The sequence below is a fragment of the Sminthopsis crassicaudata genome, chromosome 3, assembly GCF_048593235.1.
Source record: "Sminthopsis crassicaudata isolate SCR6 chromosome 3, ASM4859323v1, whole genome shotgun sequence".
Lineage (NCBI taxonomy): Eukaryota > Metazoa > Chordata > Mammalia > Dasyuromorphia > Dasyuridae > Sminthopsis > Sminthopsis crassicaudata.
The window spans coordinates 353,225,759-353,241,958 of record NC_133619.1 but is presented as its reverse complement, the minus strand read 5'-3'; the positions used below and the strand labels follow the sequence as shown (position 1 = coordinate 353,241,958).

General features: G+C 32.2%; 1 protein-coding gene across 3 annotated transcripts in view; it reads right to left on the bottom strand.

The window, feature by feature from the left end:
• The window catches only part of WDR33 (WD repeat domain 33), a 96,374-nt gene that overhangs the window by 13,492 nt on the left and 66,682 nt on the right, over nt 1-16,200 (bottom strand). For all 3 annotated transcript variants that reach the window (XM_074301710.1, XM_074301712.1, XM_074301711.1), the window contains exons 8-14: nt 8,663-8,789; nt 7,363-7,517; nt 7,117-7,195; nt 6,213-6,323; nt 5,481-5,575; nt 3,312-3,398; nt 2,901-3,040 (exon numbers count right to left, since the gene is read on the bottom strand). In XM_074301710.1, the coding sequence (XP_074157811.1) occupies nt 2,901-3,040; nt 3,312-3,398; nt 5,481-5,575; nt 6,213-6,323; nt 7,117-7,195; nt 7,363-7,517; nt 8,663-8,789 (794 nt within the window). The remainder of the gene's footprint in view (nt 1-2,900; nt 3,041-3,311; nt 3,399-5,480; nt 5,576-6,212; nt 6,324-7,116; nt 7,196-7,362; nt 7,518-8,662; nt 8,790-16,200) is intronic.

Here is a 16,200-nt window from a genome sequence, read left to right as displayed (position 1 = left end):
AATAATGTCAGCCTAAGTTATCTGTTTCCCTACCCTTAAGATCCTACTACTATGGAACTACAAAAACTGGACCTCTGTTTTGAGTGGGAAATTTAAAAAAAAGTTAGACAAAGTGAAATAGGTTATGGATAGTTTCTAGAAAAAAAGTACTATAGACTTCAGCTTCTTAAACTTCGTGATCCTATATGGAGTTTTGTAACTGAATATAGAAGGTCACAAAATTTTGATTTGTCATCAGTAAATGTTTGATTTGTATGTGTTTTATATATCTATATAGCCAGGATAAAATAAAAATTTCTCAGGCAAAAAAGGGAAAATAAATGAAAAAAAGTTTAAGAAGCACTACAATAAACAAACTGCAAAACAGTCAACAGCAGCAATTGTGGTAACAAACTAGAAACAAAATGGGGTAATAAGGTCCTTTCAATGTGACATGGGAAAGGAAATTAATATTACTGAGCTAAAAAAAAAAATGAAGAATTCAGAGAAATAAGAAACTTGTTTGAATTGAGGCAAAGTAACCCAAATTAACTAACATCTTTGTTTTTACTTTGTTAGAAAGGACGGTGCCCTGGAGGAGGTTAGACTGTAAATTAATGTTATGCAAAAACAAAAGGCATTAATAAAATTCTTCAAGATAAAACAATGAATGTAATGGAATATTATGGTGTCCAAAAAATGCCAAATATGCAGAATTCCAAAGCACATAACACTCAAATAAACCATACTGCAAAAAGGTAAAACAAAGAACAATATACACAATGATGATGATAACATGAAATGACAGCAACAGTAAAAGGTTATCACAAATGTAATGAATAATTTGGGTCAAATAGAAGCAAAACATGTAGCTATAAACATGGATAATGATAATTCTCCAAAGGAATTTGTAGCAGATGAGAAATTTTTTTTTATGAGGGAAATAAAGCCAATATGGCAGAGTAAAGAGAGCATTCTATACAAGTTTTCCCAACATTTCCCTCTAAAAAACTTTAAAATAACATGTCAAATCAAATTCTAAAGAAGTGAAGCCAACAAAAGGTTGGAATGGGGCATTTTCCCAACCTAAACTTGGGACAGAAGAGGAGGTCCATGGCACTATAGTAGGGACTACTCAGGAATACAGTACAGAAGCCTAGGCCTTAAAGTGAAGGAAGATGGCCTAGCAATACAAGATTTTCAAACTACATTATAAAAACATTAATCATCAAAACCACTTAGTATTGAATAAGAAATTGTAGTGAAAAAAAAAAAAGTGGTAGAGTGGAAAAGATTAGGTATACAATATACAGAAAAAAACGACCAGTCATCTACTGTTTGATAAACCCAAAGATCAAGTCTTTGCGACAAGAACACATTATTTTAACAACAATTGCTGGGAAAATTGGAAAACAGTCTGGAAGAAACCAGGTACAAACCAATATCTTATACCATATACCTACATAAGCTCAAAAATAGGTGCAAAATTTAACCACAAAAGGTGATTATCATAAGCCAATTAAAGGTGCATGGAAAAGAAGGGAAAAAACTTAGGACCAAATAAAAGATAGTGAAGATCAGGGTAAGGGCTCCAAAAAGAAAAAATGGATGAAATGGAGAAAAAATGACGAATAATTTTGATCACATTAAATTAAAAGTTTTTGCATAAGTAAAACCAATGCAGAAGGATAGCAGAGATGGGGGAGAGGATTAAACAAAGTTTCTAAAAAAGGGGTTCTAATTTTTCAAATATATAGGGAATCAGCCAAATTCATAAAATAAGAGCCATCTTCAATTGCTAAATGATCAAAGAAAATGAACAGGAAATTTACAGAAGGAAGTTTACAGCAGATAAGTTTACAGTTTACTATCAGTAGTTATATGGGGGAAAAAAATGGTCTAAATCATTATTAATTAGAGAACTGCACATTACAACAACTCTGAGATACCATCTCACACAAATCATATTGGGCAATATACCAGAAAAGGAAAATAACAAATGTTAGAGAGAATGTGGAAAAATAAGTACATTAAGGCAATGTTGGTGGAGCTGTGAACTGATTCAATCATTCTGGAGAATAATTGGAAATTCTTCCCAAAGAGATATAAAATCAGGCACAGCCTTTGACCCAACAATATCACTAATATATCAGTATCCCAAAGAGGTCAAAGAAAAATAAAAAGGACCTTGGTTATTTTTGTATATAAAATACAAAAATATTTAGAGTAGTTCTTTTTGTGGTGGTAAAGAATTGAAACTTTAGAGGATGCCTATCAATTAGGGAAAGGCTGAATAAATTGTGTTTTATGATTATGATAGAATACAATTGTACTATAAGAAATGATAAGTAGGATAGTTTCAGAAAAACCTGGGAAGACTTATATGAACTAATGCAAAGTGATATGAGCATAACTAGATCACTGCACACAGTAATAGCAATATTATAATAATAATCAATTTTGAAAGACTTATCTTTTTAAATCAATACAATGATCATTACAATTCTAAAGGATTCACGTTGAAAAATGATATCCACTTCCATAGAGAGAAATAATGAATCTGAGCATATACTGGAGCAAATTTGTTTCCATTTTCCCATTTTATTTTTCTTGCCTTTTTTCCCCCTTGGGGGCAACAAGGTTAATATAGAAATGTTTTGCATGACTTCACCTATATCATGGGAATCATATTGCTTGCCTTCTCAATGAATGGGAAGAGGATGAAGAAAAGAAGGGAATTTGGAACAGAAATTTTTTAAATGAATGTTTAAATAAATAAATGAAAGAAATAATATTTGTATTGGCAACAAGTCAAACATAATTCAAAAATATTGACTGTTAGTAATACTACTTTTTAAAAAGTATCTAATTACCAATATACAAATTTTGTTACAAATAAAGATTGATTTTCCTGTACTTACTTGTTGGAATTGAGCAGGAATAGGCTTTGCATAAGGAACTTTTTTTTGTGGCACCTTTTTTTGGTCCTTTTGCATTACTTCCTCCATTCCCCAGTCCAATCCTGGAATGGTCATTTCTATTTCACTTGACTCATCTTTCCCTGTAAACATGAGATAAATTCAGGACTTTTCATATATAAAATAAACTGGGGGAAAAAAAAAAAAAGCTGTTCATTTCTCTATTAAAGAGTGAAAACATACAACTTTTATTTTTATGAGTTTTATCATGATGACATTAATTAGTGCTCTTGAGGACCTATTATTTTTAAAATAATATTTTTAATGATTTATAAAATTTAAGAAAATCAAAGAAAAAAGGCCAATACTTTAAACAGTTTCAAAAGTAAGCTTTCTAGGTATTCCATGTCTTACCCATTTGTTCTTGTTCCATGGCTAGTTTTAACTGTTCAGGTATTCCCATTCCTGGAATCACAGCCAGACTATTAGGCTCAAGGTCATCTGCAGATAAAAACATATTATTAACTAATCGCCAATCATTCATAAATTCAGTAAATATTCACTTTGTGCCAAACATTGGGCTAAGAGCTAGAGATACAAAGAAAAAAAAACAGCAATCCCTTCTCTGAAGAAGCTTACATTCTAATATAATTCATGGTATATGGATATGCATAGTAGATGGAAACAGGCAAAGGAATTAGCACTATGGAGAAGGTCTTTCAGAGGAGGTACTGTTGGATCTGAGCCTTAAAGAAAGCCAAGGATTCTTAGTCAGTGGCAAGGAAGAACATTCTAAGAATAGGGGTGAGCTCTTGCAAAAGCACAAAAAAGAATGTTTCATCTGAGAAACAGCCAAGTCGGTGAGTATAAATAGATCACAGTGTATAGCATAGCATAATGTGTCAAAAGTAGCGTGGAGAAACACTAAAGATAAAAACTCAAATCAAAATCAATTGCAATAGTTAAGGCAACAATTGAGGATGAGGATCCAAATTAAGATGATGATTGGGAGCTGAGAGAGTAGAAACAATAAGATTTATCCTAACTGGATGTGTAATTTGACTAAGATACAGAAGTCTATAATGACACTAAAGTTACAAACCCAGATGACTAGGGAGGATGGAGTTTTTCTCAACACTGATAAGAAACTTGAGAAGAGGGGAGAATATGTGGAGCAAAATAAGTTTTGTTATGGACATGTTGAGTTTAAGATGCCTAGAGGATATCCACTCTGAATGGTCCAAAAGGCAATAAGTGAAATGAGATTGGAACTCAAAAGAAAGACTAATGCTGAATAAACAAATCCAGAAATCATTTGCATACAGATGGTAGTCGAACAAATAGAAATTGATAGGTCATCAAATGAGAGTACAGAAAGAAAAAAAACAGGGTCTAGGATAGAACTTTGGAAAACACCTCTAGTTAGTAGGCTTATGTAGTTGGAAATTCAGCAAAAAGGATTGAAAAAATTGAAAATGAGGGTAAGAAAAAGGATATTAGACTTGGTAATAAGTATAAGATCACGAGTAACTCTGGAGAGAACAGTTTTCAGTTATGTAATGAGATCAGAAGTTAAACTGCAGAGAAATTAAGAGAGTGAATATGTGATGAAAGAAAATGGAATGACCAATGCAGATAGTTTTTTCAAGGAGTTTTAGCTAAGAAGGACAATAGCTGGCAGGCATGATTGGGGCTAATGAAGATCTTATAATGATGGGAAAGGCTTTGGCTTTGATATATTTTTGGCAATAGGAAAAGAAGAGGTAAACAAAGACAGAAGATTAAAAAGTGTAAATGATGGTAGGGACAATCTACTAGAGAAAATTGGTGGAAAGGAGGACATTAAAAGTACATATGGAAAGACTGACTTTGACAAGCAGTAAGGCAACCTCCTTATTAGACAGTGTAAAAGGCAATAGGAAATTATGTCAGAGAAATATGAAATGAAGAGTGCAAAACAGAGAATTCTTGATGAAGTACAAAAAGACACCTTGTTCAAAGAGAAATAGAGAAAACTAAGTGAAATAAGATACCTGAGCAAAAAGGCCAAAGTGTTTTGTCAATTAGGAAAGAGTAGCATTGTTTTACTGGATTAAAGGCCCAGTTAAGATTATTTACTCCAATTCTTTTTAGCCAAAAATGAGCAAAAAATGAAAGAGGGTGAATGTAAAAGTAATCCAGGGCTAGCATTTGGTAAGACATGATCAGTGACATGGCAAGGGAACAAAAGATTCAAAAGCAAAAGATAAGGTAGAAATGAACTGATTCACCAAAGAGTCAAGAATTGAGAAGACAGAAAAAGAAAAGAGCTAGATAAAAAATCTGATAATAGTACTGAGGATCGGATACAGGGAATGGAAGACACAGTGAAGATGAAAAATAGATCGAGGAATCATGTAAATTTCTAGGTACATTTCCAACTGGTAAACCATATCACCTCCTCACTGGTGGATTAAAGGTTTCCAAAACAAATGGAAAGCTGAAATTAATTTTGACTGTCACTCATTTTTTTCATCAAATCTCCTATGATATTGTTTCAGAAAAATTGCATCTGCATAAAAAGGAATAATGAGTTGTACTCACCATACTCTACTCCATCTTCTGACATACCAGGAAGTAGATTCAGGTTATAACGATCCCGCATTTTATCTCCAGGTCTATTTCTAGTCCAGAATTTGCTATAAAAGGAAAAAGGGGGAAAAAAAAGTTTAATTTTAATTTTATTTCTCTATGTTATTAATCTGAATATAAAGCTATCACTACTTTTCCTTCTCTTAGGAGGTATTACCCTTTTAAAACTCAAACAATATATACAAAGTCTTTTTTCTTTAAATACATGTGAACATAATATTTGAGATATAGGTATGATAAAAACAACTGACTTATTAACTAGTGCTTGTCTTATACTGATTTTATTTTTCTCTTTTAATTTTTATTAATTCCACGGTTTAAGTTATCAACCAACACACACACACACACACACACACACACACACACACACACACACACACACACACACACACACAAAATTTGAAAAGCCTTAATAAAGTTTTAAGTTACTTAGCTTAAAACAATACTAAGTCTCTTGGTACACATTCATCTTTCCCCTTCCAAAGAGTCAATCTCTTATAATAAAGCATTTAAAACTTTAATATAGCATTTTAAAAGTACAAAAAAAAATTTAAAACATAATATTGTACTAAAAATATAAAATAAACCATAGTCATGCAACTATATAATTTTCATTGCCATCATGCACATAAAAGGTTTTTTTGTTTGTTTGTTTTTGCAATTTATTAAAGTACTTAATATTACCTGGTATGATCATTTGATCCTGAACAAAGAATATGTCCAAGAGGATGCCAAGCTAAACTCCAGATCATTCCTTCATGGGCCATCTCCATTCCACCTACTTCTTTCTCTACCCTAAAACCATAACATAAAAATATTACATAGGTAATTTTTTTCATATAATGTGACATTTTCTTTTCATTTTCTTAAATTGTTCTTTAATATGGCTACTTTAACACAGTTATAGTCAACAAACATTTATTAAGTATATGTTTCAGATTCTGTGCTCAGCTATTTTCTGCCAAGTTTATATACAGTTCCACCAAAGAGGTATTAATGAGATACAATAATATCTGAATAAAAAAAAAATTTTATCTGATACTAAGAAATAATGCTAAACATATTTAACCTGTATCAGACTGCTTACTGTGTTAGGAAGAGAGAAGGAGGGAGAGAGGGGAGGAAAATATGATATAAGGTTTTGCAAAAGTAAATGTTGAAAACTACCTTTACAAGTATTTGGAAAAATAAAATACTATTTTAAAAATATGAATATAGTTTTCTAATGCAAAAATAAGTAATATATTTTATCTTCTCAAATATTTACAACAAAAGAGATTTTTAAATTACACGCTAAGCTAGACTTAGAAATTTTTATTTATAGATGTAGAAAATTCACAGCCAAAGAATGGGAAAATTGTGTTTTAGTTATATAATCTTAACAAAATTATAAATTTTCTAAAGAAATATTACAGGGGGCAGCTAGGGGGCACAGTGGATAAAGCATCAGCCCTGAATTCAGGAGGACCCGAGTTCAAATTTGATCTCAGACACTTAACACGTCCTAGCTGTGTGACCCTGGGCAAGTCACTTAACCCCAGCCTCAGAAAAAAAAAAAAAAATTTTTAAATAAAGAAATATTACATACCCAACATGCCAGAACAACAAAGAACCATCTGATCCTCCACTGGCAAAAAGACCTTCATGAACAGGATGCCAAGCTACCGCTATAAAATATACAACAAATTAAAATAAAAAAAAAAATTATAACAAAGTATACATTGGGCAAAGCTGGAGTCTCTTTAAACCTGAGATCAAAACAACAGTTTGGTTGGTAGAGAATGGTATAGATTATCTACAGTATCATCAAAAAATACAAAATGGAGTTACTGACCTGTGGCTTCTTTCTTATGACCCCTAAAGACTTGAAGCTCCTCTTTTAGGTTTCTGATGTCAAAAAGTTTACAAAGATGGTCCCGAGATGCTGTAAGTAGCCAATTGCCATTGAGATTTAATTTCACTTCCATTACAGTGTTTTTATGGGCATGTCTAGAAATAAATTACCAGTGAAAAAAACAATTAGCAGCATCCCGGAAATTTACGACAACATAACAAAACATGACAATGACCTATGAGGTAGATGCTATTCTTATCCCCAGTTTACAGATAAAGAAAGGAGGGTTAGAGAAGTTAAGTGACTTGCCCAAGGTCACAGAGCTAATGTGTCTGAGACAGGATTTGAACTGAGGAATTTCTGACTGTCCAACACTACAGGCATTTCTAAAGGGAGAATGTTACTTCCTGACTCTTAATTACTCTATGACACTACCTTTGATTAGATGACTTAATTATATTTTTACAGAATAATTAAGATCAATCCGAATGACAGAAGAGATCATTCACTATGACTATCACAATACTGTTATAAGATTTCATTTTATGATAAGATCTCTAAAATTCTTTATTGTTCAGTTTCTAAAGGAAGCAGTAGAATGAGCATTGGATCGTGAATCAGGAAGATCTGAGTTCAAATCTTATCTCTGACTTAGCATGTGACCATGACAAAAGGCAAGTGAGAGCCTTCAAAACTCAATTTCTTCATGTGTAAAATGGGAGTGATAATAATTGATACCTATTTTTTTCACAGTGGAGATGTGAGAATAAAATGAAACAACATAATTAGAGCATTTTATGTCACCTATTTGTAGTAATATTATCAAACAATGCCCATAAGCATGGTCTTCTTATGGTGCAGACGCTGTCTGTACATACAAATGTGCCCAATATTCCAAGAGCTCATCAAATATTCATTAGTTATGATAATAACTGGGCTACAAATATAAAGATGACATCTTATCAAAAGGGACAGTGAGGAGAAAATGGTGCTTTTTCTTGTAACAGAGATGATTAAATTTTCTATTATTCAATAATAAATAAGTGAGATAATGAGATATATGGGTAATATTATTCTTTACTCACTCCAACTCAATCACTCAAACTCAAACAAATATGGAAGAGAGAACAAAAGTTTGTTTCACATGGAAAGCCTAATGAAACAAATCTATTATCCAAACCAACCTCAAAGCATCCTATTTCATTAAATTCCTATGCTTACCTTTCCAAGAAAATCTAGCAACAATAAGTACTTAAACATCATAAACAAACTGATGAAGTGTTTTGTTGCTCTCACTTACAGTGTTGCAAGGCTCTGCCCAGTCTTTGGATCCCAGAATTTAATTGGCTGTTGACTATCTTTACTTCCTGAAACTACTAAGCCTTTTGTTGGATGCCAATCTACACATTTCACATCTGCACCATGCCCTGTTGGAAACATAAAAGTCAATTAAATAAAAAAACTTACCTTTTTAAAGTTACAATCTAACTATCTTCGAAGATGTGAAAAGATCTAAGCATCTTTTTTTTTTTTTTCACTTTAGCATTAAATGTTCCTAAATCTTAATTTATAGGAGATTAAACCTTTGGTTTTATTATTTTAAAATCACGTTAAAAGTTAACTGCCTTATGATGCTAGGAATCATGAATTGTTTATCCCTCTGTAGGCCCAAGCCACATAAATGCAATATGAGATGAATTACAAAGCATTCCCACAAAGCTAATATATTTTTTCATAAATACAAGTTTTATTTAGGTGTAAAAAATAAGGCACAACCAGCTCAATCTGCCTCACAGATGATGCTTTTATCAAAACTGTTATTAATTAATTTATAATTAATTTCCCCTCAAGTCAAATACTTCAAAGTTTTCTATGCTTTTAGAAAATTATTGGTTTCAATTTTTTTTTTTAACATAAGAACTGAACCTGTAACTCCATTATTACAAGGAATGCCCAGAAGAGGAAACTCCTTCATATAGCTTCTCTCTAATTTATAGTCATAGAGATTGCTAGGTACCCTAATATAGGTTAGCAATTTAAAAATTCAAAGTCACAGAGACAGGATGTAAACCTAGGTTTTCCTGACTCTAAAACCAACCCTTTATCCACTAGGTCATGCTGTTTCTTAAAAAAAATATAAACATATAAAAATATAAGATTTACAAAGTTTTTCAGAAAAAAGGGAGAGGTTTCCTTTCAACGGCAAGTTTACTTAAAAAAAAAGCAGTATTTACTTACAACTTAAATTAAGAAAATAATCAGTAATCTTTCCTCTCTCTACTCCCACTTTTAAAAATATCCATTAATATAACTTTTATAACCACAAGAGCAAAACATGAGGACAAGAAAAAAATAAGAAGACTATGAAAGTGAGTCATATTATTTTCACCTATTTGAGAAAGTTAAAAAAAAGAAAACCATACCCTGAAATATGACATTCTCTATTTCCTTCTATCTGACCATGATATATATATATATAGTACAGAAGCTTAAAGGATGATCAAGTACCATCAAATGAAGACTCAAACAATACTTTTAGTTGGGAAATCATGATCTACATTAATAAGAATTTTTTTGAAATTCCATTTACAGGAGCACACAAACAAGATGTATCAAAAAAAGTAAATCTAGGCATACTACTCATTTTCTAAGGACTACATATCCTTAGGGAAAAATGGTTAAACATTTAACCTTTGGGTGTTGACTGGGAAAGAAACGTGTACCTAGAAGAAACTACTACATGATTTTTAAATTATTTTGAAAATATTTTGATTGGAATTGACTCCAAATGTGTCTAATTAATTACTTTGTGTCCAAATTGCCTAATTACATCAATTCCTATTAATTATTAATCACAGATATTATATACATGATCATTCCTCATGACTACCTTGCAATTACATGGACATAAATGTTCTCTTCAAAAGAATGTGGGTTGCCGTCCATCTACAGTTGCCCAACCTCTTTAATATCCTCCCAAAAGTTTATCACAAGTTAATATATTCAATGTACTGGGGACTTCCTTTGCTTTTTCTTGACACCTTGAAGGTATCAGTACAACACTTGAGGTATCTACTTATCATTCTTCATCACATGACCAGACCCTATCTTCTTATATATTTCCTTGATGTATTATTTACTTCTGGTAGTCTTTAAAGCTGTTCATTGAATATATATTGCAGCTTACACAAACTCACCACATTTCTCTCCACTGTTCTCTGCTATAATGATATACCAGAAGAATATTATTAAAAAAAAAAAAAAAAAAAAAAAAGGTTTTTGTTTCCGGGAGAAGATGAAGTTTACTAATAAGCTTTGCAGTTTCTCAGTCACAGTATAATGAGTCCAGTCTCCACCTCCACCTCCTGTTAGATTTTTAGCCCAACTACCTGATCATTTGAATTATCTGTCCCAGATAATTCCTAATCTGGGAATAAACATTCTTTATTTATTGGTGGTTCCATGTCCATCAATTGGAGAATGGTTGGGTAAACTATGGTATATGAATGTTATGGAATATTATTGTTCTATAAGAAATGACCAACAGGAGAAATACAGAGAGGCTTGGAGAGACTTACATCAACTGATGCTGAGTGAAACGAGCAGAACCAGAAGATCATTATACACTTCAACAATGATACTGTACGAGGATGTATGCTGATGGAAGTGGATTTCTTCAACATAGAGAAGAACTAATCCAATTCCAATTGATTAATGATGGACAGAACCAGCTACATCCAGAAAAGGAACACTGGGAAATGAATGTAAACTGTTATTTTTACCTTCTGAATCCAATTCTTCCTGTGCAACCAAAAAATTCGGTTCTACACACATATATTGTATCTAAATTATACTGTAATATATTTAACATATATAAGACTGCTTGCCATCTGGGGGAGGGGGTTGGGGGAGGAAGGGAAAAAATCTGAATAGAAGTAAGTGCAAGGGATAATGTGGTAAAAAATTACCCATGCATATGTACTGTTAAAAAATGTTATAATTATAAAATAAAATAAAAAAAATTAAAAAAAAAAAAATATTTATTGGTGGTTCCTACATGGATAAGTAGACCAAACTCATAGAGCAGAGGTAGGGTACTTCTTTTCTGCCAAGGGCGATTTAGTAGATCTTTATAACATCATTTATGTGCCCTATAAAACTATCAACTTGTAGAACTCAAGCAGTGGGAGGTTGTTGTACATAGTTTTCAGCTTATCATCACCTGCAGGGATTTTAAAATGAATTCACCAGCCTCATACAGCCTGGGAGCCAGACTTTTCCTACCCATCTAAGATGCAATCAGTACAATGCTATTTACATACAGGAGCATCTGAAGGACCTCACCATCCACAAGAAATCCTTCAACAGACATACTGCAAAAGATTTCTCCCATCACAATGGCAGATATACAGTTTTGCTTTATGCCTCATCATTGTGATCAGAGAATGATGGAACAAATTATTTCTGCTCTATCTTTAAATAAATCTTGAATGATTTTGATAGTGACAGATGACTTGTTTTGTTTAACCAAATCAAGTGCCTTTTCATTTAATGATAAAAGCAAAGTAGGAACTTGTAACCATACATCAGTGGCATCAAATAAAAACAGATTACTGAAAGCCATAAATTGACTTAGAAAACCACAAATTTATGTTATCTATGCTATATTTATTTATGTTTATTTTGTTAAACATTTCCTAATTAATGTTGTTGTGGTTGCACTCAGGAATTTTTTTTACAAGTATGACACCTCTGGCTCTACTTCATATTTTAAAAGTCTATTTGGTTCCTATTGATGATCTCATCAAAGATCCCCTTAATACAATTGTAGAAAATTTTCATAAAGATTTTGAACAGAAGGCAATATAAAAATATGCATAACTGAGATTGTTTCCTAAGGCTTTGTATTTGTCAGATAACTTGTGAATGATTCCTCAACAACCCTCAGAATTGTCAAAGATCTCTTCTGTAGCTACAAACATGGATCTATATATACTTGATTCAACCCTTAGGCACATCCAAGATTAAAAGTTCAAGTGTGGTAATTACACTGTACTTGAATTTCTAAAATTCATCAAGAAAAACTTTATAGATCTTTTCCATTTTTCTTTTTGTTGCAGTCTTTATATCCTTAAAAAAAAAAAAAAAAGCCAAGGTTTGACTTTTTCTTCAATGGAACTCTTTCCAATAGTCTCACACATTGGTTTTCCCTTCTCTCCTTATATGAGGGAATACAGCTCATAATCATCAATTTGGGGGTAAAATCTAAAAATAGAGATTATGTTCTAAAGTAGTAATGTTATTATCAAGTATCTTTTTCTGATTGGCAAGGAAGTAAAGTGTTTTCATATGGCAATCAGTCTATACTAGTTGAATGACAAATTATTATAATTGCTGTCATGTCATTCATTTCTGCCATCCATTATCCATTTTTCAAGGTCATTTGATCTTATGGATAAAATTGGTAAAATTTTACTTATCATTTTGTGATTATTCTGTCTTTTGTTTATTAAATTTGATCTCAATAAATGAATGGTAAATATATAGACAGCTAATTTATGAGTAATTCCCACAAAGTAGGTTTTGGGTTTTTTTGTTGTTGTTAAAATATTACTGCTTTCCATGTACATTGCCTTACAATTTTTTTCTCAGTTGTCATGAGGTCATATTTTTGTGTAGACTACAAGCTTTTGATTTTTCCTCATTTCTTTCTGACACATGCTTTCTGATATTTTTTTTGGTATGCTCACCTAATTTCCCACATTTGCACTTAAGAAAAGGTATTAGAGAGCATATTCATATAATCTGGAGGGTTTTACAAAGCTCTCAATACTTTTTAATGTTCTACAAAGTTGGTGGCATAAATTGTAATTTTTTCATGGTATTTTTGAAAATATTATTAGCACTGCAATATAGGATGACCAGCTATCCCTTGAAATAATGTTTCTAATTGCCTTTGAACATAGCATAAAATCAACTCCTTTCACTGTCCCTGCAAGGAGTACTTTAAGCTACAACTTTCTTCTTTCTTCTGGTTTTCTTTATACTTTATACTCAAAATTATTAGAATTCATCTCTTCCAGGAGTATGATTACTCAGAAATCAATGGAAAAGAACCTCACATTTAAAGTACAATAGTCAAATCAAAACTCTTGTTATCCTAAAAAATGTATGACTATTATTACATTCTTCCATTCTTCCATTTTCTGAACACCATTAGGCAACCATCCATCACCACAGATGTTTTAAAGGTCAAATAAGGATTTTATATTTTTCTATTTCAGTAGTTACCATGGACAAAGAAGTGATACTGTGGCAATACTGGTTATTTGTATACTTTGTATCATTTAAGAATGCTCTGCAATGTGATCAATATTTTGAGTGAAAGGAGATGGTACAACAAAAGAATTCTTACCCTGAATACTCATTAAGCATTAAAAAAAAAAAAAAAAAAAAAGTTATTGAATCTGAGGGGGAAAGGGAGAGAAAATTAGTCACAGTCTCTGATATACTCCTCCTCCTCCTCCTCCTCCTCCTCCTACTACTACTACTAATAATAATAATAATAGCTAATAATTTTATAGTTCTTAAGGTTTACCAAGTGCTTTCCAAATATCTCATTTTTTTCCTCACAACAACTATGGATAATAGGTACCTTTACTAGCCTCATTTGACAGATGAGAAAATTCAGGCAGACAAAAGTGACTCACCTAGAAAGTGTTAAGAGGCCATATTTGAACTCAGTTCTACTAGATACCAGGACCCATACTTTATTCAATGTGCCACTCACTGCCATACATAGGAACGAATAATGGAGTTATTTGTTCCATATAAGTCAGTAATTTACAACTTTGAAGTGCAAGTAAAAGAGTTTAAGATTTGGCACAATATTTTCCCTCCTACTCATCTTTTAACAATTGACCAATTCTCTCCAATTTAGAACATCTGAAGAATTCTTTATCTAGATCAATGTCTTATCTTACACATAAATCTAGTTAACAAGTTATTGCTATATCTTTCATCTTTCAGTGAGAGGAAAGAAGAATGGAACTATGGAACTATAAATGTATTTTCTCATAGAATTTTATATGATATACAGTGCTAAATTTCATTTTAAATTTAAATCTGGGGGGCATGGAATAGGGATCTAATCATTTTAAAAATCATATTTATCCCAAAATCTAAACTGTTGGCATGATTGAACAATCATAGGCTATCTCTATTACTAAAAGGGGCCTTAGAAGTCAAAATCTCAACTCCTTCATTTTACAGGTGAACAAAAAGTGAAGCCCAAAGAGATTGGGTAATTTACCTGTGTTCTACTCAAAGAATCTTTGAAATGGAAGAGATTTTAGAAAGACAAGCCTAAGAGCCACAAGTTTAGGGATTCGCTTGAATTAACATATCTAATTGATGGCCAGAGAGGAAAATTAATGTCCATGGTAATATGGATTTCTAGAAGAATAACAGGGCAGGACCACTCATGATTGCTGCTCTTCTAGTGAAAAGGAAAACCCAGGAGTATACTATTGGCAAAAGATTCCTGGCTAATCTCTTTAGATATCAAAGAATGCTCGCTATCTAAATTGGTATATGTGAAGTTACAACCATATTAGAACCTTTGATAAGATCTACATGAAACATTCTTACTGATATAAGCATTATATTTCAAAATGTAATCTAAGTGATTTAAACAGCTATATATTCAGCACTTAAAGACTGTAGGTAACTGGGGGAAAAAAAAGAATTAAAATAAGAGTAAGGTCTTCCACGGCAACATGTAAATATATTTCATGTGGCAAATAATTTGGCATCTAAGTACCATTGTAATAGTAGTAGCAGCAACAACAGTAAAAATAGTAATAGAAGGACCAGGAGGAGTTGTGTATAATAGTAGTAATATAGTCTTCATAATAACCTGTTCAAGTAGATGCTGTTCTCACACCCAAAAGCAACTGCTAATAAAGTGATTCAAATAGTTGGCTTAGAATCAGGAAGACCCGAATTCAAATCAGGATTCCCACACTTACTAGTTGAATCTAGCCAGTTTTTCAACAAGATAATAGCACCTATTGTGAGTTACCTTACAAAATGAGTTATCTCCAAAGTACTTAACACAGTCCTGACACATAAGAGGAACACACATGCTAGCTTCTATGATTATCATTATTGTTGTTGTTTTGCAGATGAAGAAACCACAAGGTTGGGTGGGTAAATTTCTAAGAACATGTCTTTCACAAAGTCAAAAGCATTATAGGAACTATTAAAAATAGTTTAAGAGGGGCAGCAATATGGAGCAGTGCATAAACAGCACTGGTGTTGAAATTAGTAAGACCGGATACTTAATAATACATCCTAGCTCTGTGAACCTAAGTAAGTTACTTAAAACCAGTTGCTTCAACAAAAAATTTTAAAATATAGTTTAAGAATAATTCAATCACCAAAATACCAATATTGCTGGATATTTACTTTTGAGAATATGGCAAGCTAAATTAAGAAATAATGTAAAAAACAGTGTGTAGAAGCTATGGCTTTAAAATTTTAGGGATATACAGACTGCCATCAGGTAAGCTCTTTCTACGTAGTTTTGGAGACTTCCTGTGGCCCTACCCATGTTTCCACAGAATCTAGGAATGGTGAGACTTTGAACAAGGGCTTCAAAAATTGAGTATCATATGCAAGACTGACATACTCCTTAAATATTGGCTGTTTCCATAAAGAGAAATCTTTTAGGTATGCTGCTTACAGAGATTTGCCCCAAAGCTTTTAACCTAACTTTTCAGTCATTAATTTTAAACATGGGAAAATGAAACTATACATGTGTAACCTTGGGCAAGT